Below are 25,566 nucleotides of genomic sequence, written 5' to 3'. Positions count from 1 at the left end.
TCAAAGGATTGAACCTGGCTTTGATACCAAGTAGAAAAGAATACTTCAATTCAGGGTTAATTTGATAATTCTATTCATCCCACAATGAGGGTATGTAACGTCCCGTATCTCAATTTACCTGTTTACTAGTCATTTGGACGGTAAACGACCTTTACTTTCACTTTTACTTTCGGTTTAGTGCTTTTAGTGGCCCTAAAAATTGACTTTTTGTTCGGGTCAAAATTTGAGAAAATGTTCTTCATGAAAGTTGTAGGGGACGTTAAACCGAGCGCGAACATATGTGGTACGTAAAAATCGGAGCTCGTATGCAAAAGTTATAAGCGAAAATGTGAAAATTACTGTTCATGGTAAGTAGTATATATTTGAATTTTTCACTGTGGCCGGTAACTTTTTCTTTTTCTCTTTCTCTTCCCCCGCGTGTTCTCTCTCTCGTCCCCGAGCTCTTGCTCTCTCTCTCTCACCTCTGCAACTCCGGTTGCTTTCCCTTTCCGGCCACCAAAAAGCGTAAAACCGGTGGCTACGGACTCGTCTCGACCTCCTCTTGGTGCCTGCGGTGATGGCTCATGCCGGCTTGGCCGGAAAATGACGCATCGAGCTGTGGAAGTTTCACTGTAGCAGAAGTGGTCAACGCCAGTTTCTCCCGATTCCGGCCACCTCCGGCGACAAACCATAATCATTTGGAAGCGCCTTGCGATGTAGATGATGCTCCCCAAATATTTTGCAGCGATTTGAAGCGTGGAGGAAGAATTGAAGGTTTGAAATTCTTGCACTATTCACGGTTTCGGGTTCAATGTTTACCTTAATTGTTGAACTAGTTCTAGACGTTTTCTGGCTTAGTGGTAGTTGAATAAAACGTTGGGTCCGTTGAGTAGGTGCTGCTGCCAAAGTTTGGTGGCCAACGGAGCTGGTGGCGGTGGCGGCGGCGCCGCCACTGTGGGCGGCGGTAGCGGCGGCTAGGGTAGCTTTTTAATTTCTTTTTCTGGCTAGTTAAATTCTATAATTATCATAGAGCTTGTATGTGAAGTTTGGTGAATTTTGGAGGAGTTTGGAATTGTTTGTGAATTTCCGAAGTTTGAAGTTTTGTGATGGAATTGTGGGAAATCCGGCCGTTGGATTTCCCTCGTTTTCATTGTGGAATATGTAGATTGAGGAATTGGTGTTGTGGAAGAGATTTGGGTGGAATTTGAGAAGTATTGGAGATAGAGATTTTCGGGTTTCGTTTAGGTTCGTATTTATTTTATTCGAATTGCCGTTTACGGAAATATAATTGTGTACAGGGCAATGTTGCGAGCTACGGCTAGATGAAGGAACTCGTTTGCGTGGTCGCCCATTAGTACTGTGAGTGGACTTTTATTTTCAAATAAGTGATGCATGCATTTATTTATTAAAGTATGCTTTATTTAATTAACATATTATTTTCCGAGCATATGAATTGATTTTGGAATTTGATTTCAATTTATCTCGTGGATTTGCTTTCAATAATGATTTTCATGAAGTAATTATGATTTATACCGGTTGTGAATTTTGATTATTAATTTGTTATGCTCGGATTCGAATTTATAATTGATGTTGAATTTGGACGAATTATTTTTCCGAGGTGATTTCCGGAATTAATTATATTTCTATTCGTTGTTTTGAGATTTCTGGAAAGCTTTTCGAAATGGGATTTCGATGCAGTTATTTCTTATTTATCTATCGACTTTCGGTTTTGGCATAGGGAATGCCTTGTTGATGATCTAATTATTTTCTTAGCGTGTGGGACACGCTGTTGATTTATACGACGTTTTACGAGAATTTCCGGGTACGGTTGGGAATCGTACCCGTGTTTTCTTTATTCGTGGGACATGGGGAAGCCTTAAGGATTTATTGGATTTTATTAGTTTTTACCCGCCATACCTGGGTCGTCATATTTATTGCTAGCTAGCCTATTAGTACTCCTCCCTGCTTACTATGTGTTTGTGGGTGAGTAAGAGCAGAGCATGGGATGCTCCAGAGTGTGGGACACTCCGACCCGAGCCTGGGAGGCTCCCTTCTTTCGTATGGTGAAACTTCTTCCCCATATTTTATCGTTGCTTGACTAGCGGGGCTAGTCCGATTTTCACTGTAGCCAGCGGGGCTGGTCTTATCTTTTTGAGAAACGAGATTTCGGTTTTACGATATAGTTTTCGAATGTCGTGACTAGCGAGGCTAGTTGATTTATTGTTTTGGAATTTTTGGATTTAAAGCTAAATGTGTTTTTCTAATTGTTGCATGCATCGGTTTTTATTGAAATAAATGAGGGAAAGTATGAAATCCTTTTTCTTTTAAATTGTTTATTTTTGTCCACTCACGCTAACGTTTTTCGTCTATTTTCCCCTGGGCCTTTCGGTTTCTAATGCCCAGTTTGCAGGCGCTATTAGTTGAGGTCGGGCGTACATGGATCGAGGCATAGTTGACGAATAGCTTCCGCGCTTCTTTGTTTGGCTCTGATCTATTGTGGGTTACTATTTTGGGTAGTCCTCTTTAGGGGTGACTCGACCAGTTCTCGGTAGAGTTATCTCTAAGGTGGGCCCCGCAGGGCCACCTCGGATTTCAGGGTGAAATTCGGGGCGGGTCCTGTCAGGGTATATATACAAGTACAAAGGAGTAGTCTAACTCTAATAGGAAACAATCTTTCCATAATTACAGGATATCCTAATTAAATAAAATCCTAATTACATACAGATTTACAGAGATTCTACACTTAATACACACTAGCTAGCTACCAAGTAAATTCGTTTTCGTTCGCATGCAGCAACAGCTCTCTGCTGGGTGGTGAATATCAGAGCCGGCTCTCAACATGTGCAACAAGTGCAACAGCACAGGGCCTCAAATTTGAGAGGGCCCAATTTTTTTTTTAAGGTTTTATGTGTATTAAAATAAGTATTAAAAACTGTAAAGAATGTAAAATAGGGCCCTAGAGGACCAACATACTCTTCTTTCTGCGTTCACATTTTTTTGATTGAGAGAATGAGAGGGCCCAGTTTTCATTTTTTATGGCTTTGTTTTAAATAAATAAATATTAAAAACTAAAATAATAAAAAAGAGGCCCATCCAACCAAAACTTATCCTTTCCTTCTTTTTCTGTGTTCTGTCTCTCTCCCCTCCTCAGTTATTATCGAAGAAGCCCCATGTGTTCTATCTCTCTCCCCTCCTCAGTTCTCATCGACCTCAGTACCTCATTACTCAGCCACTAGGTATGATTCTTTGATTTGTTATTTAGTTATTTACAAATAAATTAATGTTTGCTTTAGTATTGTAATAGTATTACTAATGGTTTGATTTGGTTTCGAAATTGCAAAGGTCGTGGCTGTCTATCAATTTCTGGGATTCTGTCATTCTGGGAATTGGGAAAATTGGAGGAGGAGCAGTGAGCAAACTCAGAGTCTTATCTGAGTCTTTGGTCTTCAAGGAATCAGGTTCGAAATTGCAAATTGATTTGCTTGAATTTTCTCGGAAAGTTGCATCGTTGTGTACTTGTGTTAAAATTTAGAAGCATGCCTCCTAAAAGAAAAGGTTTATCCGGACATGCAAAACGTTTAAAGAAGAAAAAAGATGCAGAGCTAGTTCAATCTTTAAGGGGAAGTCTTGATAGGTTCATTACTAGAGAACCAGAAGCTTTGGGTGAAGATTTCATTAATGAAGAGGCAGAAGAGCACACTGAGAGGGAAGATAATGTGGAAGAGCTCTTCTAATGATATTGATCATACATTGTTGGTTATCTGATTTTATATGTGAGTTTGTTCAAGTATAAATTTCATATAAAACTGAAGTTTGGAGGGCCGCATTTTAAACTTTCGCACAGGGCCTCCGAAGAGTTTGAGACGGCTCTGGTGAATATTGAACAAGGCAGCGTTTTATTTTTGGGTCCTAGAAGTTGCTGTGCCTAGAAACCCAATGAGGGCTCTTCTATTGGTGTTGTGTTTGGTTTGGTTTGGTCATTAGGTTGGTTGGGGGCTAGGGGCGTGGATCCACGAGCTTAATTTGAAAGGCCGAACGGGAAAAATGAGGGGGTTACGGTTCTTGTTCAACTTGACCTTGACCTTGAAGGTTTTATTCAACGTACGTGCACGCATCTTATTTAATTCGCCCTGTAATCCGTATTAATGCTGTTGCTTCCAGACCTATTTCAGATCCTTTCACTTCCCCCGTTTCACTTTTGGTCCAATAGCCCCTTTGAAATTCTAATCACCTTTCCTTTTTAAGCTAGAGCTGTAATAATCCTAAATTTGAACATATACATAGCCTTAAATCTAGATACAAAGAACTTGGACCCAGTATTCCCCTTATGAGCCAAACCTGTGCCACGAGTGTTTAACCTTTAAAAAGTTGAAATGACAATGATCTCGTATCCTAAACCCTAAACTAGAAAGAGGAGGGCCATGTTATCTGCATCGGCCTACAGTTCAAAGTCATTTGATATCGTATCCACATTTCAGCCACCCGAACAAAATTTCAACAAATAATAGACAAGATCCCCATACGATGTAAACAAAACCTATCGAGAAACATGAGATTTACATTATTAGAATTTTTATTTATATTTTTTGTTACGATAAAAGTATTACAGAGACATTGATACCATTGATTTTCACTAAAATCAGTATTACATATCACAATATGTTCCACTTTCCCGCCAATGCCTGGCAAATCATTGTGATACAGTACGCAGCTGCTCAATGGATAACTACATACTGCAAAAAAAAAAAAAAAGAATAAATCGAAAAATGTTACATAGAACAATCCCAGAATTCAATAAAATTAAAAGAACAAAAAATAAAGGCTCGAAAACACAGAGACCAACATCATGACACTAGTACATAAATCCAAGATATTTACCGGTTACCTGCTTGACCATCTACATTTTGACAAAATGACCCCATTTGGATGAGTAATTTGAATCCCAGAAACTTGGTTGATATTTTGTAGTTTAAACGCTCGATTGAACAATTAACAATAAATAGATCTTACATAGAAGAGTTAACCAGAGTAATCCCTGATTTCAAATCATTACTTCATCTTCTATGCAGAAAAAAAAATTATTACCTCATCCGACCATTTCAATACATGCACAATAAAGAAATGCATACCAAAATGTCTAGGTCCATTTATGTTGCATCTAAATCTTAATGTTATCACAAGCTTTCTAAACTAATCAAACTTTTATTAATCATTCACCAAAATGGCCGCTCAGATGATTTTGAATCCCAACAGTAGGTCTGTTAACTTTTTGGTAGTAAATAGAATCATGGAAAGAGAACGATTGGAAATCAACTTACTTGATACAAAATCACCAGTATAGTCTGTCTCAACTTCACCATGAGCCATTTGCACTGACCTGAAGAGTGAAGATATAGTATTATAACAGAATTACAATATTTACTATATCATATTTAAAGATAAAACCACGTTAGTACGAAGCATACCACAAAGACCAGGTCTGTATTACTTTCAGCACCAGCAAGGTAATTTTGAATGCTAACTAATTTTCTGAACTGTACAAGAGTCCTGAAATGCAAAAATACATCTTCACTATCCATGATAGATGTGACATGAATGCTTATAAAGTACAGTGTACTCACCTAATTTACGAGAGTTAACAGGTCAATACTGGGTCACAGGGTTCTTGATCATACGCATAAGTTTTTCACACTTACCAGCAGCAGATATACTCAGTTTTTGTAGCAGCTGCACTGCAAGGTGAATGTCAGGATTAAAAGAACCACCATGAAAAGGTAAAGAACAGAAACAAGTTATAAAGCAGTGTGTAAGATAAGAGAAAAAAATGGACTTACGCGTGACACCAGAGAACTGCTTAAATGTCCTTGGGATACGAACATATGGCTTAATCTCAATAAGTTTATCATCCTCCATCTTCACATACACACATCGTAGCCTCCCGTCTTTATTAATTGGTGTTATCTAAAACCATAAGCAGAATATCACAAAAAGAATGACCAATTGTAACATAGAAACTAAAGATACGGGTGAGCAATATACCAACTGAATTCTAGAAACGGCTGTTCTAAAAGCTTCTTGAATCTAGTTTGTGCTTTATCTCATAGTACAGCTCAAATCAATCATTTCTGTAGCTCAAATTAACTTAACAAAAGAATATAAGAACATGTAGTTCATACAATGAATAGGCAACAACAGCCCTAGTCTAGTAGTCAGCTAACCTGATGAAGAGTATCAGGCCTAAAATGAGCAGGGTTTTTGCCCTTCTTCCGGGCAAAAAATTTGCGTGATCATCAGTATTCAAGAGTTGATCAGTCTGTTGAGCATAGAACAAATACTTAAGACGAATGAATAATGAAAAGGAAAATCTAAACACTAGTTTAAGCAACTGCTTTAACCAAAAATCCAAAACAAAAACAAAAATAGCAACAGAATTGAACCTTTCCAACTTTGCCGATTTCCAAAGAAGCTTTCTCAAGGATAAAAATAACCCAGGTCCGCTCTTGGGTTTCTGTTTAGTTGGGGCAATTGGAATGTCGTCAAGTTCAAATTGGCCTGTTGACTCTGTTCCATTTTGGTCGGTCTGTTTTATTCTCAACCATCGCTACTTGTTCTGCTTCTGCTTCTTCTTCTTGTTCTTCTTCATCTCTGTCATACTTGTCTTCCCTCCTCTTTCGTTTCTTTCTCTTCACCGCATATGGCCTTACCATTTTTGGAGCTCACGGACATGGTGTCACCCCGACAAGGCCCGCGGCGGAAGAGGAAGAGGAAGAGAAAGAGAGAAATAGCCCAAATCCTAATGCGATGGTTTAAGGGGCATTTTGGGCTTAATCTGTTTGTCTAGTAAGTAGCATTTTAGGCTTTTTTATTTTTATTTTTTCCGCTGACAGAAAAACAACAACAAATTAAAAACAAAATCACGGGACACACGCCCGCCCAGCTGATCCAAATGGAACGCTAGGGACACCGGCAGAGGTAAACAACATTTTAGGCTTATTACGTATTTGTTGCGGACTTTCTTTATTTTTTCTTTTTGTTTTGTTTTATTTTTTTATTTTTTTTTTTTAGAATGTGAAAATTATTTAAGTAAATCCAGAATATATGTCTGGCCCAAACTCGAGATTACTTGCTCTGGTTGAAATATGGTTTATATTAGAGATTCTCGGAGAATCTTAGTAGATTTCCAATCAATGTACGATTATGTTTCTTTGTACAATTCCTCTATATAAAGATCACTGCCATTCGACTTGCACCTCCCCTACGCGCCAGTGTGCCTATTCTTGCTACAAGCCTCTACCGCTACGAGCCTATGCATATGTTCAGTCGCCTGCCCTTGCAGCACCGCATCCACCTAGTACCTGCTTCACCATCTGCAGCGACCAGGATTGCAAACTAGTTACAATCCTAGCTTAGGATCGAAGTTCGACTGCAACCCTACATCGAAAAAGAACATGCACGTAATCAGGATTGAAGCAGCCTCTGCAATCCCAACCAAGGATCGAAAGCACACTGCAATCCTGCAAGTTCGTCCGCCTGCACATAACAAGGACTGAAACTCCTCTGCAATCCTACAACAATGATCAAAGGCACTCTAACCCTAAGAGGTATGTTTTACTAAAAGTTCCCGTTTTTGAGTTTTTTCAATTTCTTTTCTTTTTCTCGGGGACTTGAAACCTCCTTTCTTCTACCCCCCCCCCCCCTTTCTTCTTCGTAGGGAGATCAAAAGCTGAACTGTGGGGGTTCGTGCTACTCCAAGCTTGGAGCTTGTTGAGATCTCCAAACTTAGAGTTTGTAGAGAATTTATGATCGACCACTTACATCATTGTTTCGATCTAATCTAATACCTCTTGGAATTAGATTTCTTGAAAGCGACTATGCTCAGAAATCCCTAATTTCTTGGAAGCGATTACGCTCTGTAGATACCTCTACTAGCAAGGCTAGTTTGCTATCTCACCAAGCATAATTAACACCCTCTTTGGGACACCCACAAGCCATGGTGAGGCCCAACCGCTACTTGCATCTTGTAGCCCTATGTTCAAGATACGCTACGATATCCGAAAGTGGCAAATCCGTCGCCGGGAAGCCACCTTTCCGGCCTTGCCAACATGCCCTCACAACTAGGCTTTATGCACTAGAATAGTGTTGATTGCATCCCACATTTAAGAAAATGTAATTGAGAGGGGTTCCCTTACCTATAAAAGGGACCCCTCCTCACACTTAGAATCCACTCCATTACACACTTTGTAATCTCAAACACACTAGTGCAACATTCAAGTGGACGTAGTTTCCCGCTAAGGCGGGAGACGAACCACTATACATCTCGTGTCACTATCTCTCTCTCTCTCTCTCTCTGAAGCTAACTAGAGACCCCTCGGTCACTAACGTTAACATTGGCGCCGTCTGTGGGAAGCCAACACAAAAGCTTCGTCACGTACCATGAACTTCGGTAAACATCAAATTAGGGCTGGTCAACTTTGGTCAACGCCCAACTCCAGTCAACACCATTCAAGGTTGGTCAACCGCGGTCAAAAAAAGGTCAACGCTGGCAAAAAAAAAAATAATAATAATAATTTTGGTGCCAATTCTCTCTGGACACCCAGAGATCTCCTTTGGCCACCTATGATCATTCTTCGATCATCATCAGCACCAGCGGCACGTCACCAGCGGCACGCTAGCGTCAACCCACTATAGCCTCCGCTAGCAGAATACCGCTAGCAACAGCGACTCCGCCGAACAACCCATTAGTTGTCTCTGCTGAGCTCCGAGTCTTCCGCCGAACTTCTCACCCGCCGAGCTGCTCCACCACTGAGCGTGGCTCCGCTGAGCTCCGAGTCTTCAGCCGAACTTCGATCCGCCGCTGAGCTAGCGTCAAATCTCCGTCGAGCTCCAGGTGAGCACAGGGCTCCGCTCCGTCACACTTCTTCAGCGGGTAAAACTCCGCTAGGCACCGCCAAAGCTTTACTGGTAAAACCAGCTAGCTTCGCTGCCACCGCAAGCCAAGCCTCACCGCCGGCCACAAAACATCAAACTACAATTGATATGGGCACCCACGATCAACAATCATCCTCTTCGTCAAGCACCAGCACCACTGGCAAAATAGCTCCGCTCAGCTGGAGAGTGCTCCGCCAACCTGCAACCGGTGGACTGCTCTGCTCTCGGTCAAATTCTTCGCACCGCCGGTCAAATGCCCCGTTCCGCTAGCCAATCCTGCCTCCGCTGGCCACCTCAGCTAGCTAAAGCATCTCCGCTAGCCAACTCCGCCGAGCACCAAGCTCCGCTCCGCTCTGCCGGATAGCTTCACCGCCAACCAAGGCATCCACTGCTGGGCAGTTCCACCTCCGTCGGACACAGCACCGCGGAACACAACCTCAAGGCAATCTTGATGCACCGCCCATTAGTTCTGGCACCTCCGCTCCGCCGGCCATATCTTCCGCCGAGCAAGGCTCCCTCCGCCACACGTCCCCACAGTTTGGGAATGACTCCGGACGATCCTCCGCTGAGCTTCAACTCCGGACGACCCCCGCCGAGATTCTACTCCGGGCGACCCCCGCTGAGCTTTCCCGCTGTGCTCTGGTCACTGCATTGCATTCATTTACACTTTTGCAGCAAACCCAGCTATCATGACTCGACCAAAAACAGAAGAAGGATCTTGATTTGGCTAGCCTTGACACCCATCTGGGCATTCGTCCTCGAACTATTAGACAGCTCTTCAAAGAATCTCAGCCAAGCTGACAACGAGATAAGTTTTCAAAAACCAATAGTTATCAATTACTCGTTCAGCCTCTATATTGACTTATAGAATAATCATAATAAGAGTCAAGCAATATATGCTTACGTGTGCGGACTACATGAGACCACGTCTATCATGCTTACTTCTGTACATAATATTCTCTGATGGTGCATAACTACAATACACGTGTCGCTTATTTATGTGTTCCATATGCATAAACCTATAGCCACTTACAGCACTCTTAATTGATTATTGATAGATGAGATTCAAACATGCACGTGCCATGTAATTGAGGATACTTCTGGACGTTTTGGTCTATATAATTGCTCTGCTAAGGAAGGTAATCGCCAAAATAGGAGGACACGGGACCGAAGAGGTCAACGTGGAAAGAGAGAGAGAGAGGCAATGCCTCTGGCCATGTTGGTGGCACCACCAATACTAAGAACCATCCAAATGATGCTTTCAAAGCGCCTCAATCAATGGAGTCTGAGCACAAAGATGTATGTTCCTGATGTGGAGTGTCCGATCATTGGGCACACATTTGTAGAGCTCGTGAAGAAATTGTCACCGCCTACAAAGCATATTGTGAAGCAAGAGAAGCTTGTGGAACAAGAAGATCAAGAAGTAGAGTGAAGGGTTGAAGACTTCAAATCTGGCTGGGATCAATAGATCACCAATTCTGTTTAAGTCTTTATTTTTCCGAGAGATGTAATAGGCAATTGCCATATACTTTATAGTAAATGTCATTGGTTTAGTTTTTCTTCACATAGGCTCATCCAAAATGAGTATAATGTCTAGGAAGGTTTTGAGATAAGTGGTACTTAAGCGAGCTTTGCTCCACCGACATCTCTCTACTCACCTGGTCATATTTATTTTGGAGTTACCGAAAGAAGTCAAACAACTACCTTTGTTTTGCATTAGCTAGCATTTGGATTAGATTGTCCTAATGGTTAAGAGATAATGATGTACTCCGTTGGCTTATGAATAAATTTTCGAGTTCTTTTCATTATGACTCCATTTTGATTCTGAGCATATTACTTTGTGACTACGATGGCTGGGCCATCAGTATTAATTCAAGGACATGGAATAGCCCAATTTTCCCATGCCAAATGGCACCTTGATATAATACTGTCACAGAAACTCTCTACGCTCCTAGGAAAAATCGCACCTATGAATAGCCAACGGATTCCATGCAGAAACGCATGTAGAGAACGAAAAATGAGTTCCTTTGCAATTCCTCTAATGATTGCATCTTAGAGAAGTTTATGTGTCTCTCTAGTGGACTCTATGTCACTATTCGAGCTATTAAATTCAATAAAGTTATGAAAGAAGATATCTTGGATTTAGACACTTATTGCCTTTGTCACGACAGGATAGGTCATCCTAGTCATGATATTATGATCCGTCTGCTAAAGACTTCACACGGACATCCATTCTCTCGAGCGAAACGAAGCATGAATAAAAAGTTGATTCCTGGACTAAGTGTGACCACCGCCTCTGCCTCTAGCGTCGCCACCTTCCAACACTAGCCTAGGGCTAGCACAGTCAATATCCATGACGCCATGGATGGCGTCCGTCATGGTGATGGCACCCCAGGTGATGCTGCAATCACCAACTCATGCCCAACCAAAATTCTCATTGGTTGCTTCTAAGGTCTCTTGCTTGTTTTACAAAGCCAGTTCATTAGAGAAATTAGGACTGATACCGTCCTATGCAAATGATATGAACATTCTCATTCTGTTCTTACATAGAATCCATGGGGATTCTGTGGACTGGTTCAACCAACTTGCGGACGTTTAAATATTTCATGATGTTGGTTGACACGCAAACACGCTGGTCACGTGTTGTGCCACTGTCCACTTGTAATGCTGCTTATGCTACACTCCTAGCACATATCTGATAGGAGCATTTTAATGAGACGTTTTAACTGCATTTCCTTACACTTCTTGCGTTATTTCCTTAATAAAACTCTGTTTAGGAAAGTTTCCATTCTTTGATTGGGAAAGTTCCTATTTGTAGAAAGTTTCTATTTTTGTAGTTTCTATTTATTATTTGTAGTAAGTTTCCATTTTCGGTAGTTTCTATTTTTCATTTTTAGAAAGTTTCCCATTTTCAGTTTAGGAAAGTTTCTATTTTTATTGATAGTTTCTATTTTCAGGACCTCCGAGCTAAAAAGTGGAAATGAACGCACGAATGGAAAGAGGAGCCTGCGAATGCGACGTTTTAACTGCATTTCCTTACACTTCTTACGTTATTTCCTTAATAAAACTCTGTTTAGGAAAGTTTCCATTCTTTGATTGGGAAAGCTCCTATTTGTAGAAAGTTTCTATTTTTGTAGTTTCTATTTATTATTTGTAGTAAGTTTCCATTTTCGGTAGTTTCTATTTTTCATTTTTAGAAAGTTTCCCATTTTCAGTTTAGGAAAGTTGCCATTTTTCATTTTAGGAAAGTTTCTATTTTTATTGATAGTTTCTATTTTCAGGACCTCCGAGCTAAAAAGTGGAAATGAACGCACGAATGGAAAGAGGAACCTGCGAACATCAAGACGAACGAATATGAGAGAAAACGGCCCACACATTTGAGCAGAAATGAAGAAATAAGCTTTCCTAGTCCAACCAGGATATCCTACGAAATGGAGGAAGGCTTCCCTAGCAAGTTTCCAACGCAACTATGAAAAAGAAATGGAAAAATAATGTGTTTTGCGTTGGAAAATGAGAAGGCTTGAAGATGAAGCAACGAGGCCCAAGAACTCTATGGATTTTCGGCAAAATGGATCAAGGCCCATCAAAGCCCATGACATTAGGGTTTGTGACGCAAAACCCTAACCCTAGGGATGCTTTGCCGTGAAAATCAAAAGGGAGAGAGGCAAGGTGGCGTGAAAATCAAAAGAAGAATAAAAGATTACACAAGAGATTTTCTAGGGTGAAGTTTATGGAAAGAAATCATTCCTAGAAACCCTAAGCATGTTTTGGCCGAAATATCAAGAAGAAAATCAGAAAATATTCAAGGAATTTCGGCAAGAATATATTAGGGTATCTTCTTGGAGTTTTATGATTGGTTGGATGACACACTAGGGCTTACTTGGCAATTTCTCATTGGTGGAAGCTATGTGGAATTATTAATTTAATTCCTTGAAAAATAAATCAGAAATTCACGGCTTGGAGACCAAGTTTGGCCGTTCCCTATATATACTCTCTACCCTAGACGTCTCAACTACCACTACACAATTCAGAAAATTCTCTCTACGCGCGGAAGCTCTCTCCATTCTCTAGTTCAACTTTTGGCGTTTTCAAGCAAGGAAGGAAGAAGCAAGACTAGGCCGTGAGCATCATCATCCATTCCACCTTGAAGCCGTGCACTTTGAAGCTTGCTTTCAAGTTTCATTAGTTCATCATTCGAATCATTCATCCATCTCTCCATTCACGGTGTAATTCAACCTTCTTTCTTGTAATCACTTTTGATTCTCCTTGTTTGATTTCGTTGGATGTTGATCTAGTTAACATTGATGTTTGAACAAGATTTATATTCTGAAATTTTATGATTGAATGAAGATTTTGATTCATACTTTGTGATTCCAAAGTTGCTTATGTGTGATTGTTTAATTAAATTTGCGTTATAGATAACTTTTGTATTTTAATCTTATGTGGTTGCAAACACTTAGGGTTTCGATATGAATGGTGCTAGGTTTAAGAACATGAAATAGACTTTTCGTTTTGTGTAAACTTGAATCAAAATAGTAAAGGTTTTGTACAAAAATCGAATTTAATTAACGAGGATTGCAATTAGGTGGACTTTTTCATACTAAGTTGTACACTTGAGTTGATAGCCTTTCTTTGAACTTCTTGCGTTGAATATGTGTGATTGACTAGCTTTCTAGGGCTTGAATGCATGTTTGATAGGATTAGTCTTTGTGCTTTCACTTAGATTAATTTAGCATTGAAAAGTAAAATATGGGAATTGTTTGCTTTCTAACGTTTCACATGATCAACTCCTTTCACATGACTTGGAAGAACAATGTAGGGTTAATTCGAATTTAATCATGAACTTGGTTTTAATCTTTGTTCTCTCATTCCATTCGTGTAATTATGTTTTTGTGTTTTATTTGTTTTCTTAACTTAGTTAATTTTCGAAAACCAAAACCTAAATCCCCCCTTTTTCGTAAATAATTGTTTATACTTGTGAATATCTTTGTGAATATTATACTTTGTTTTAATTTTAATTGTTTAATTGGTTGACAATGACAGGTGTACCCTCAATCCCCGGAATAGAACGATCCCTATTTGCTTATACTACTAACGATATTTCAGGGTTAAATTATGCGTTTGCTTTGAGCGTGTCAATATCATATGACAACGGGCTCACTCCCCGAATCATCATATTCAGTCAATTGAACTTGACAATGCTAGAGAGTTTACATCGAAGACTTTCGATGGTTATTGCATTGGGACTGATGTTGGACATCATATTCCCATGAACACACCCAAATGGTCTCGCGAAAACGACTACGATACTAGCCTGGAAATTGGTAATGCTCACCAATATCCTTATATCCGCTTGAGGTGATGCAATATCGCATGCAGCTATGTTAATTCGTCTACGACCCACCGCCACTCAATCTACCTCTGCGTTACAGCTAGTTTCAGTGTGCCATTTATGTGTTGATAGGAGCATTTTAATGCGACGTTTTACTTGCCTTTTCCTACATTTCTTGCGTTATTTCCTTATTAAAACCCTGATTAGGAAAGTTTCCATTCTTTGATTGGGAAAGTTCCTATTTGTAGAAAGTTTCTATTTTTGTAGTTTCTATTTATCATTTTTAGTAAGTTTCCATTTTCGGTAGTTTCTATTTTTCATTTTTAGAAAGTTTCCCATTTTCAGTTTAGGAAAGTTGCCATTTTTCATTTTAGGAAAGTTTCTATTTTTCTTATTAGTTTCTATTTTCAGGACCTCCGAGCTAAAAAGTGGAAATGAACTCATAGATGGAAAGAGGAGCTTGCGAACATCAAGGGGAGCAAAAATGAGAAACAATGGACCACAGAAATGAGCAGAAATGAAGAAAAGAAGTTCTCCTACTTCAACCAGGAAACCCTGCGAAAAGGAGGAAAGCTTACCAATGAAGTTTCCAACGTTACCATGAAAAAGAAATAGAAAAATGAAGTGTTATGACGTTGGAAGGTGACAAGGCTTGAATGAGAAGCAACAAGGCCCAAGAACTCTCAAGACTTATTGGATTTTCGGCAAAATGGATCAAAAGCCCACAAAGCCCATGGAATTAGGGTTGTGACGCAATGGATGAAACCCTAGGAAGCCTTTGCCGTGAAATATCAAGAGATAAATAAGGGAAGAGGCGTGAGAATCAAGAAGAACCTAGAAGATTTCGGGTGAGATTTTCTAGGGCTATTTTTATGGAAAGAAATATACTTGGAGACTTACCCTAGAAGGTTTTTCCGTGAAGAATGAAGAGAGAAAAGAGAAAGCAACGTGAAACCCTAGCTTTGGACGGCAAGAGAGGAGAGTTTTAAGGAAAGCAAAAGTGTGGAGACCAAGAAAAGTGCTAAAAGATGTATCTAGACATTCCTAAAATCCCTAAAGGTAGTTTGGCCGAATTCAAAGAGAAAAATCAGAATATTATCAAGGGAATTTCGGCCAAGATATTAGGGAATTAAAAGAGAATTTTGTGATTGGTTGGAACACATCATAGGGCTTATGTGGCAAGCAAGCATTGGAGGAAAATTATGTGGAGTTATCATTGTTGCCGTGAGAACTTATAGAGATGTGCACGGCTTGGAGAGCAAGGAATTCATTCCCTATATATACTCTCTCAATGAAGACGTCTGGGGGTCCTCTCCTTTGCGTTTAAAACTTGAAAATTTCAGAAAATACTCTAGCATAGCCGTGAGACTCTCCATCTTCTAGTCATCTCCACGGGTTCAAGCAAGGCCCAAGGAAGAAGAAGAGAAGCCGTGAGCACTTCCATCCATATCCATCCTTGAAGCTTGCTTTCGAGTTTCAAGAAACCACAACGTGAATCATCCATCTCATCTTCATCCACGGTGTAATCTGATTCTCCTTTGTAACCTTTGCTTTGAATTTTGTTGGTTTTGTTCTAGTTGACATATGTGTTTGAACAAATAATTAATTCTGAAATTTTATGATTAATTGAGGAATTTTCAGATTCTTTTATTGCGATTCAAAGTTGCTTATGTGTGATTGTTTGATTAAATTTGTTTAATTGATAACTCTTGTATGTTAATTCTAAATGGTTCGAAACTTTTAGGGTTTATGTATGAGTGGTGCTATGAATTTAAGAACATGAATCAACTTTTTGGTTTTGTGTACTTAAATCGAAAAGTAGTAAAGGTTTTGTGCAAAAATCGGATTTAATCAAAGAGAATTGCAATTAGGTGGACTTTTTCATACTAAGTTGCACACTTGAGTTGATAGCCTTTCTAGGTGCTTATTGCGTTGAACATGTGATGATTGACTAGTTTTCTAGGGCTTGAATGCATGTTTGATAGGATTAGTCTTTGTGCTTTCACTTAGATTAATTAGCATTGAAAAGTAAAATATGGGAATTGTTTGCTTTCTAACGATTTACATGATCAACTCCTTTTGCATGACTTTGATGAACAATGTTAGAAATTGAATCGATTTTAATCATCGTTTTGGATTTGATCTTTGTTCTCTCATTCCATTCGTGTTTTTATGTTTTTGTGTTTTATTTGTTTTCTTAACTTAGTTTATTTTTTTTCGAAAACCAAAAATAAAAAATAACCCCCTTTTCGTAAATAGTGTATATATGTGTGAATATTATACTTTGTTTTCATTTTAATTGTTTAATTGTTTGACAATGACAGGTGTACCCTCAATCCCCGGAATAGAACGATCCCTATTTGCTTATACTACTAATGATCTTTTCAGGGTTAAATTATGCGCTTGCTCAAAGCGTATCATGTGCCAATTACGCCGCCACAGCACAGAATGATGGGTCCTTAGAAACGAATGGGCAACTGCGTTGGATTTGAGACTCCAACAATTGTCCGCCACTTAATGTCCTTGCTAGGCGATCTCCTTACCGCTAGATTTGCGGATTATCACTTTGATGCTTCCCATCGTTAGGGGGAGATAAGACCACGAATGTTCACTAGGAACGACAGGAATTGTTGTGGTCTATCCCCATTATGTCTCATCTCAATCCCAGCTAAAGTGACGAGATCACACATATATGCTACAAACATGCCTGCAAGGATGCACTACCAGAACAATGGTCTTTTACGGCCCGCAAAGAGCGCCGTAAAAGACATTTTACGGCACACAAAAATGCGCCGTAAATGGACATGCCGTAAAAGACCAAAATCTTTTACGGCGTGTTTCTGAAACGCGGTAAAAGACCATACAAGCACGCCGTGAAAGACATAAAAGAGCGCCGTAAAAGGGTTTTAGAGATTCTTAATTTCAATTTTCAAATACAAAGCGCGCCGTAAATGACCAAATATGTGCGCCGTAATTGATATCAAAAGCGCGCCGTGATTGATCTCAAAAGCACGCCGTAAAAGACAACAATGAGCGCCGTAAAAGAGTTTTAGAGATTCTTTATTTCATTTCAAAATAAGAAAGCACGCCGTAATTGATGTCAAAAGCACGCCGTAATTGATATCTGAAACACGCCGTAAATGTGGTTGTAGGATATATTTACAGCATGTAATATTTGCACCGATTTTTTTTTTTCTTGTAAATTTTGGATACCATTTCAAAATCTATATAAATCTATACAATTTATTGAGATGAAAATAGAGATAACAAATTGCAATATCACATTACAAAATGTAAATTAATATGCCGACAACAATACTGTATAAAAACAACTTAATTTAACCAACAATTTATCATCACCGTCCTAAAATGTAAAACATTCTAGATTAACAGAGAGCATCCTAGATTAGAATTGTCTTTGTTGATTGCAAAAGATAAATGGTCAGTGATCCATGCTGTGGCCTTTTAAATATCTTCATATTATGTTTGATGCCAACTTTTACCTGCATAACCAAAACAAACAGAAACAGAGCAATGAAATCTAGTCTGTCACTAGTTACAGAGCCCGCGCTTTGCAGCGGGTAATATAAATGCCCCAATTGTTTTCTTTTTACCTGAACTCACATATAGGTTATGGGTGTTCTATTATGTACTTGAGAGTACAATCTGAAGAAACATGCGACCTTGCTTGATCTTTGCCGATGTTTTTTGTGTCCTTGCTAGTGGTACCCGCTCCTTGACCTGAAATAAAGACTTACGCCATGAATTTCCCAATGGTTGGGATATAATGACTTCCATCTCTTCTACGATCTAGACTCTTAAGAGTATATATTGAATCAGGCACAAAATGAGAACTGAATCAATTTCATCACCTTAACATCATCAAATGAACCCATTTATTTAGAAGTCAGCAAAGACTATAGAAGTAATGCTAGCAGATGTATACATTAATGCTTTTCTTTTCAATTTTGTTATTAGTTTATTAAAACAGTAGAATAGTGCAATGATTAACCTTGAGAGAATGGTTAGGTTTCCCTGCAAGCGCCTGTAATAAAGTGGATTTCCCACAGCCTGGAGGGCCAAGCAATAGAGTCATCCTGTACAAATTGAGACCAGTAAGGCAGTAAGTAAATGCAACCCATAAACTCTTGTCAAGCAAATAAAAAAAACCGATTTTATCAAGCGCATTTTCGTAAATTCTAACCTTGATGGTTTGATGATGCCACTGATATCTCTGAGAATTTCTAGCTTGTATGCTTGAGGCTTGCACCCAACTGTCTGAGTCATAACCTGTAAAATATTCAGCATCTCCTTCACTGTCTAGGACTAAAACATTTATATTTGCATGAAACCAAGGCCGGCCAACGCTAGTCACTTTATCTGTTGTATTTGATTCCTTTCCTTCTCTCCCACCGGAAGTTGATTCCTTTCCTACTCTGAAAAGCAAAGGTCAATAAATTTCAGTGTAAAATACACATTCTCTGTAATCCCTTGATGCACACTGTTTCATCAAGGGCTTCACCCACCCCTCTACCATCATTGACCAGTAGACACCACTAATGAGTTATCATTCACCAAGAGAAGAAAATAAAACACCCTAATCAATTGCAGAAGAGAAATCCCAGCACAATTGCAGAAGAAATCCCACCACTAATGAGTTACAAACAACTAGTGCACTACTCAATTGTTCATGGAAACAATTAAATTGTAAATCGGTAGAGAATAGAACAATACCACTCACCTGATAGAGACGAAGAAGGCAGAGATTCGCATCGAGATTGTAGGTTTGTGCCGAAGCCTAAACATCGAAAATAGAATTCACTTAATTAAATCAATTAAAACTGATTAATCAATGAATCAAATCAAATAAAAACAAAACCTACTCGGTGACGTAGCCTCAAATGGATCACTACTGTGGTGAGTGTGGTCTGCTCCGCCTCTTTTGAAATTTGGGTCAACCTAAAACAAACAGAGTGAATATCAATTGAAGGACCCAGACCGAATCGACGGAGAGGATCAGCAGTATATATAAATCATAACCTTGGACTAGAGATTGGGCTCCCAGACCTGATGACGACCGCTTGGATTGTGGTCGGTGATGGCCTTGAAGGGCTCGCACCGGAGATGATAGGGGAGAACATCTTCTTCTGTGACGCCTTCCGCTTCAACATTTTCCTCTTGAGATTGAAAATTGAAACCCTAGAAAACTGGGGATTTCGAATTCAGCAAAGTGTGATGGGGATCTAGAAGGGACATCGGAGGACGACTCGTTTTGGATTTAGGGCATCAAGCCGTCAAACTCCAGGGATATAGAGAGACGGAGAAATTAAGAGAATGTAGGTTTTGGTAGGGTTTGAGTGTACTCACCGCCGCCGTACATGATTCTAGGGTTTCAGAGAGAGGAGTAGAAGAGGGTTGTAGTGGTGGCCTGAGCTCGGAGCTAAGGCTTGAGAGGAGAGCCTTATCTATATTTTTTGGCGTCAGTTTCTATATGAAAGAGGGAAATTAGAATTTGGCTAAAAATTTGAGCGGGTCCTAAAATTTTATCACATTTACGACACACATTCAAAACATGCCGTAAAAGACCAGAGATTAAGTCTTTTACAGCGCGCAAAAAAAAACACGCCGTAAATGTAATGCAACATTTACAGCGCACATTAAAAACATGCAGTAAAAGACCAGAAACGGAAGTCATTTACGGCGCACATGGAAACACGCCGTGAAAGACTATCTTTTACGGCGCACAATATATGCACGCCGTAAATTTCGCGCCGTAAAAGATAACTTTTCTGGTAGTGATGGAAGTCCCTACGAGAAGATGTATCACCACCCTACACGGAGGTAGGCATGGCGCCAACGCCATAGGGAGTGCCACTCTGGCGTTATAGGCCATGGCCCTGGTTAGGATGCGTGGGAGGCCCGTGGGTTCAAATGATACTTTGACACAATTCAATCCTTTGATCATCGACACTCAAAATCCATCTCATGAGAATCTTCCAGATTATGTTTATCGTTGAGGGACGCCTCAACATCAGAAACCTATTCCTGAGAATATAGAGCTCTATGAAAATTACACTGGTGTACATGGGACGTGGGATAGAAACTCCATCATGATTGATGATGTATTCGCGCATTTCATTGCGCATGAGTTCATTGAGTCCGATGATATCGAACCACACTCCGTTGATGAATGGATGCCAATGTAGAGAAATTTGGCCTAAATGAAAAGATACGATCCACGTTAAGTTGGATTCTCTAACGAAGAGAAAGGTTTTCGAGCCAGTGATGCCAACACCTCCTAACATAAAACATATTGATTAATGGGTCTTCGTTAGAAAGCTTGATGAGAAAAAAATATGGTAATCTCGCCTTATGGCGTAAGGCTTCTCACAAAATGCCCTGGAATCGACTACGATGAGACATATTCTCTCGTAATGGATGTCATTGCACCCCACTACCCTGTCAGTTTGGTAGTTTCCGAATAACTAAACATATAGCTTACGAATGTGGTCACTACATATCTCTATGGGGATCTAGATACGGAATATACATGAAGGTTCATGATGAACTTCATTTACCCATGCCAAGTGGCTCTAGACCACAGAGCGCATTTACAATAAGATTGGGAAGGGATATGCCCACGTGTTTCCATAACATGTTTCGGATTCTATGGCGATTTATGTTGGACATGATCTTCATTGGAAGCCCTTAAAGAGTTAAGAGAAACTGCTGAACACTTGAAATCCGATTTTGAGATGAAAGATTTTGGGAGAACACGATTATGTCTCAGTTTGAAACTTGAGCATCGTGTTGATAGATGCTTAGGCGTTTTGACAAGGTCAAGCCTTCAAGCACTTCCATGATCGTCCGTAGTCTTGATCTTGAAAAGGATCCTCTTTGTCCAAAGGATGATGACGAAAATGTGCTAGAGGCACATTATTGTACTTAGCTCAATGCACATGACCGAACATCTCATTTACCGTGAACTTGTTAGCTAGATATAGTTTTGCGCCAACAGGACGCCATTGGATTGGTGTAAAAGATATCTTTCAGTACTTGAGATGTACGTACAATTGACATGGGCTTGTTCTATCCATACAGAGAGACGATGGATTCGGACCCATCACACATCAGGAACGCCGCCAACACTGGCCTGCGTCCTCTATCCCCATCTCAAAACGACATGTGTTTTGGAAGGTTTTGCTGATGTTGGGTATCTTTTTGACCCACACAAAGGTCATTCCCAAACTGGTTAAGTGTTCACCATGGGTAAGATTGCGGTATCTTGGAGGTCTACTGAACAGACCATTGTCACTATATCCTCGAACCATGCAGAGATTATTGCTCTTCACGAAGTGGTTCTTGAATGTATTTGGATTGGATCCATAATTACGCATGTTCGAAGCAATTGTGGTTTGAAGTCTACAATAGATGAGCCTACGAGCATTTATGAGGATAATGCTGCTTGTTTTGAATAAATGAAGCAAGGTTACATCAAAAGCGACAACACCAAGCATAATTAGCAACAACAGACTCTCCTCAAGATCAAAGCGAACTAGGTTCGATCTGAGGACAGTGTGGCAGACTTATTCACTAAGTGATTGCCTAATTCTGATAGGAGCATTTTAATGCGACATTTTAAATGCATTTTCCTACATTTTTCTGCGCCATTTCCTTGAAAAATCCTTGTTTTGGAAAGTTTCCATTCTTTGATTGGGAAAGTTCCTTATTATAGAAAGTTTCCATTTTTGTAGTTTTCATTTCTCATTTCTGGCAAGTTTCCATTTTCAGTTTAGGAAAGTTTCTATTTTTCATTTTTAGTAAGTTTCTATTTTTCATTTTTAGAAAGTTTCTGTTTTTAATACAGTTTCTATTTTCAGGACCTCCGAGCTAAAAAGTGGAAATGAACGCACGAATGGAAAGAGGAGCCTGCGAACATGAAGACGAACGAATATGAGAGAAAACGGCCCACACATTTGAGCAGAAATGAAGAAATAAGCTTTCCTAGTCCAACCAGGAAATCCTACGAAATGGAGGAAGGCTTCCCTAGCAAGTTTCCAACACAACTATGAAAAAGAAATGGAAAAACAATGTGTTTTGCGTTGGAAAATGAGAAGGCTTGAAGATGAAGCAATGAGGCCCAAGAACTCTATGGATTTTCGGCAAAATGGATCAAGGCCCATCAAAGCCCATGACATTAGGGTTTGTGACGCAAAACCCTAACCCTAGGGATGCTTTGCCGTGAAAACCAAAGGGAGGAGAGGCAAAGTGGCGTGAAAATCAGAGAAAGAATAAAAGATTATGCAAGAGATTTTCTAGGGTGAAGTTTATGGAAAGAATTCATTCCTAGAAACCCTAAGCATGTTTTGGCCGAAATATCAAGAAGAAAATCAGAAATATATTCAAGGAATTTCGGCAAGAATATATTAGGGTATCTTCTTGGAGTTTTATGATTGGTTGGATGACACACTAGGGCTTACTTGGCAAATTCTCATTGGTGGAAGGCATGTGGAATTATTAATTTAATTCCTTGGAAAATAAATCAGAAATTCACGGCTTGGAGGCCAAGACTTGACGTCTCCTATATATACGCGCAGAAGGGACCACTACACAATTCAGAAAATTCTCTCTACGCGCGGAAGCTCTCTCCATTCTCTAGTTCAACTTTCGGCGTTTTCAAGCAAGGAAGGAAGAAGCAAGACTAGGCCGTGAGCATCATCATCCACTCCACCTTGAAGCCGTGTACTTTGAAGCTTGCTTTCAAGTTTCATTAGTTCATCATTCAAATCATTCATCCATCTCTCCATTCACGGTGTAATTCAACCTTCTTTCTTGTAATCACTTTTGATTCTCCTTGTTTGATTTCGTTGGATGTTGTTCTAGTTAACATTGACGTTTGAACAAGATTTATATTCTGAAATTTTATGATTGAATGAAGATTTTGATTCATACTTTGTGATTCCAAAGTTGCTTATGTGTGATTGTTTAATTAGATTTGCGTTATAGATAACTTTTGTATTTTAATCTTATCTGGTTGCAAACACTTAGGGTTTCGATATGAATGGTGCTAGGTTTAAGAACATGAAATCGACTTTTCGTTTTGTGTAAACTTGAATCAAAGTAGTAAAGGTTTTGTACAAAAATCGAATTTAATTAACGAGGATTGCAATTAGGTGGACTTTTCCATACTAAGTTGTACACTTGAGTTGATAGCCTTTCTTTGAACTTCTTGCGTTAAACATGTGTGATTGACTAGCTTTCTAGGGCTTGAATGCATGTTTGATAGGATTAGTCTTTGTGCTTTCACTTAGATTAATTTAGCATTGAAAAGTAAAATATGGGAATTGTTTGCTTTCTAACAATTTACATGATCAACTCCTTTCACATGACTTGGAAGAACAATGTATGGTTAATTCGAATTTAATCATGAACTTGGTTTTAATCTTTGTTTCTTACATTTCATCCTTGTATTTGTGTTTTTGTTTATACTTAGTTTTAATTCTTTTAATTTTCGAAAAACAAACCAAAAATCTAAAAACCCCCCTAAATTCGTGAATAGTGTTTATATGTGTAAATATTATACTTTGTTTTATTTTAATTGTTTAAATTGTCTTACATTGACAGGTGTACCCTCAATCCCCGGAATAGAACGATCCCTATTTGCTTATACTACTAATGATATTTCTAGGGTTAAATTATATGCTTGCTTTGAGCGTATCAAATTCCTCATTCGAGAAACACATTGGTAGCATCATTTATGGAAGTTATCCGAACTTCCATTAGAGTAGTCATCAGGGGGAGATGTCTACATCTTTGGTCTCGAATCGTGAAGGGTGTGTTGTACTCTTTTTCTCCATCGACCAAGGTTATTTTTGTCCTACTGGGTTTTTGTTACTTGGCAAGATTTTTGACTTGGCAACGAGAGGGGCACCACGTTTGGGCGACACAATGAGGAGTGTTTAAGGACATCTAATTTATGTGTCTGGCCCAAACTCTAGTGACTTGTCCAAGTTGTAATAGGGTTAGTCTTACAGATATTTCAGAGATATCTTATTCATTGTATGATTCAGTTTCCTTGTAAAACTCATATTCTCTTGTTGTAATCCTCTATATAAAGAGACCCCTATTATCAATGAAAGCACATGCAACTCATTCTGTGAGCCCCCGAAAATTTTGTTTAATTTTTAGAATGTAATTTTTCGCTAATAAGATTTTCGCAAGGTGATTTAAGTGAAGAAATCGATTTTGGAAATTGTTTTGGTGTCGAGACCACCTATTGGGCCTTATAAATTAAGCTTGGGCCAGAGTCCTTCGTTTTGGGCCCAGAAGGTTACAAAAGTTTAGTGAGGCAACAGTTTGTTGAATTTTCGAAGACGATAAGTTAAGTTGTAACAATGTTTGGATTTTGAGTTTTTACAAAATCGAGTTTTGGGCCTAGGGCGAAATCGAGAAGTAATTTAAGAAGTTTTCGATGAAAAATGAGTAAAAGAAAAGTTACGAACCCAAAACCGAAAGCAATTAGCAAGAAGAGTTTCGTAATTTGTCACAAGGGCAAAATGGATATTTCACACACGCAAGTATAAATAGAAAGTTGGCAAGGGAAAAACCCTAGATTCCCATTCTCTCCCTCTCTCCTCTCTCGGCCGCATCTCTCTCTTTCTCCCCCGACCTCACTCTCTCTTCTTCTTCCCTCTGCCTTCACCGGAAAACATCATTTCTGGCCACCACCTCATGTCACCGCCACCACCAATCGAACCTTCATCCAAATCCGACCCAACCCGAGCCTTAGCACCGACATGCATCGCCGGCAGCCTCTACACTCGCCGACCCATGACCGCGACGCCACTGTTCCTCGAGCTTCGTCAATTTTCGGCCATCATTCCAACACTCTGCCGCCGCCTACGAGCTCGGGGTAGGCTATTAAGCATCACCCCAAAGCCTCGTCGCTAACCCGAAGCTGGAGAACACCGTATGCACCCTCGCTGGCGATCTGGGCATCTGCAAAACCAGGGATACCACCTCCGACCTCTCCTGAGCGACACCACCCCCAGAAATAGGATCAGCGCCTCACCAATCACCAAAACCCATGGCTCCGACTTCTGTCTCCGACCAGGGCCACCGAACGCGTATGAGCTACCCAGCGCCGCCGTGAGCACCACCAGGTCATTCACTTCGTCCGGTAAGCTGGATTTTCGTCAAGTCCATCTTGGTTATCTTGAATTGGATTAAGGACCCTAATGCTGTCATTTAATTGGGATTGTATGAGGTTTTGTGGAGTCTGCGAATTTGGGATTTCTGGAGACACTACACCAAAAACGTTAACACAC

The 25,566-nt window shown here is 39.8% G+C and overlaps 1 protein-coding gene, 2 long non-coding RNA genes and 1 pseudogene across 4 annotated transcripts; 1 reads left to right on the top strand and 3 right to left on the bottom strand.

The window, feature by feature from the left end:
* The first annotated feature begins 584 nt into the window (after window positions 1-584).
* LOC133724737 (uncharacterized) lies at window positions 585-3,108 on the top strand. The gene is made up of 3 exons (XR_009853961.1): window positions 585-753; window positions 1,278-1,338; window positions 2,383-3,108. It is a non-coding gene; the product is annotated as an uncharacterized LOC133724737 (long non-coding RNA).
* A 2,224-nt stretch (window positions 3,109-5,332) lies between these two features.
* Window positions 5,333-6,804, bottom strand: LOC133726642 (uncharacterized; annotated as a pseudogene).
* Window positions 6,805-17,497: 10,693 nt separating this feature from the next.
* Window positions 17,498-18,337, bottom strand: LOC133712642 (uncharacterized). The gene is made up of 3 exons (XR_009847523.1): window positions 18,252-18,337; window positions 17,854-17,980; window positions 17,498-17,742 (listed from the first exon to the last, which is right to left on the bottom strand). It is a non-coding gene; the product is annotated as an uncharacterized LOC133712642 (long non-coding RNA).
* A 119-nt stretch (window positions 18,338-18,456) lies between these two features.
* Window positions 18,457-19,709, bottom strand: LOC133736270 (uncharacterized). 2 transcript variants are annotated; one of them, XM_062163713.1, is made up of 4 exons: window positions 19,280-19,709; window positions 19,123-19,198; window positions 18,981-19,037; window positions 18,457-18,675 (listed from the first exon to the last, which is right to left on the bottom strand). In XM_062163713.1, exons 1-4 carry the CDS (start codon window positions 19,408-19,410, stop codon window positions 18,616-18,618), a joined length of 324 nt encoding a protein of 107 aa, XP_062019697.1. In that variant the 5' UTR covers window positions 19,411-19,709; the 3' UTR covers window positions 18,457-18,615. The 2 variants fall into 2 exon arrangements, with proteins under 2 accessions (XP_062019697.1, XP_062019702.1); XM_062163718.1 differs by having other exon boundaries at window positions 19,307-19,709.
* Between the last annotated feature and the right edge of the window lie 5,857 nt (window positions 19,710-25,566).

The sequence above is a fragment of the Rosa rugosa genome, chromosome 1 (assembly GCF_958449725.1).
Source record: "Rosa rugosa chromosome 1, drRosRugo1.1, whole genome shotgun sequence".
NCBI classification, from domain to species: Eukaryota; Viridiplantae; Streptophyta; class Magnoliopsida; order Rosales; family Rosaceae; genus Rosa; species Rosa rugosa.
This window is presented reverse-complemented; position numbering and strand designations above follow the sequence as displayed.

What these genes read in the sequence shown, in the direction of transcription:
- LOC133736270 (XM_062163713.1), bottom strand. Translation starts at nt 19,410, where the DNA reads ATGTTGAAGCGGAAGGCGTCACAGAAGAAGATGTTCTCCCCTATCATC. An exon ending in ATTTGAGGCTACGTCACCGA is followed by an intron (nt 19,038 to 19,122) that starts GTAGGTTTTGTT and finishes TTCGATGTTTAG; the next exon opens with GCTTCGGCACAAACCTACAA. An exon ending in GCCTTCTTCGTCTCTATCAG is followed by an intron (nt 18,676 to 18,980) that starts GTGAGTGGTATT and finishes TTTGCTTTTCAG; the next exon opens with AGTAGGAAAGGAATCAACTT.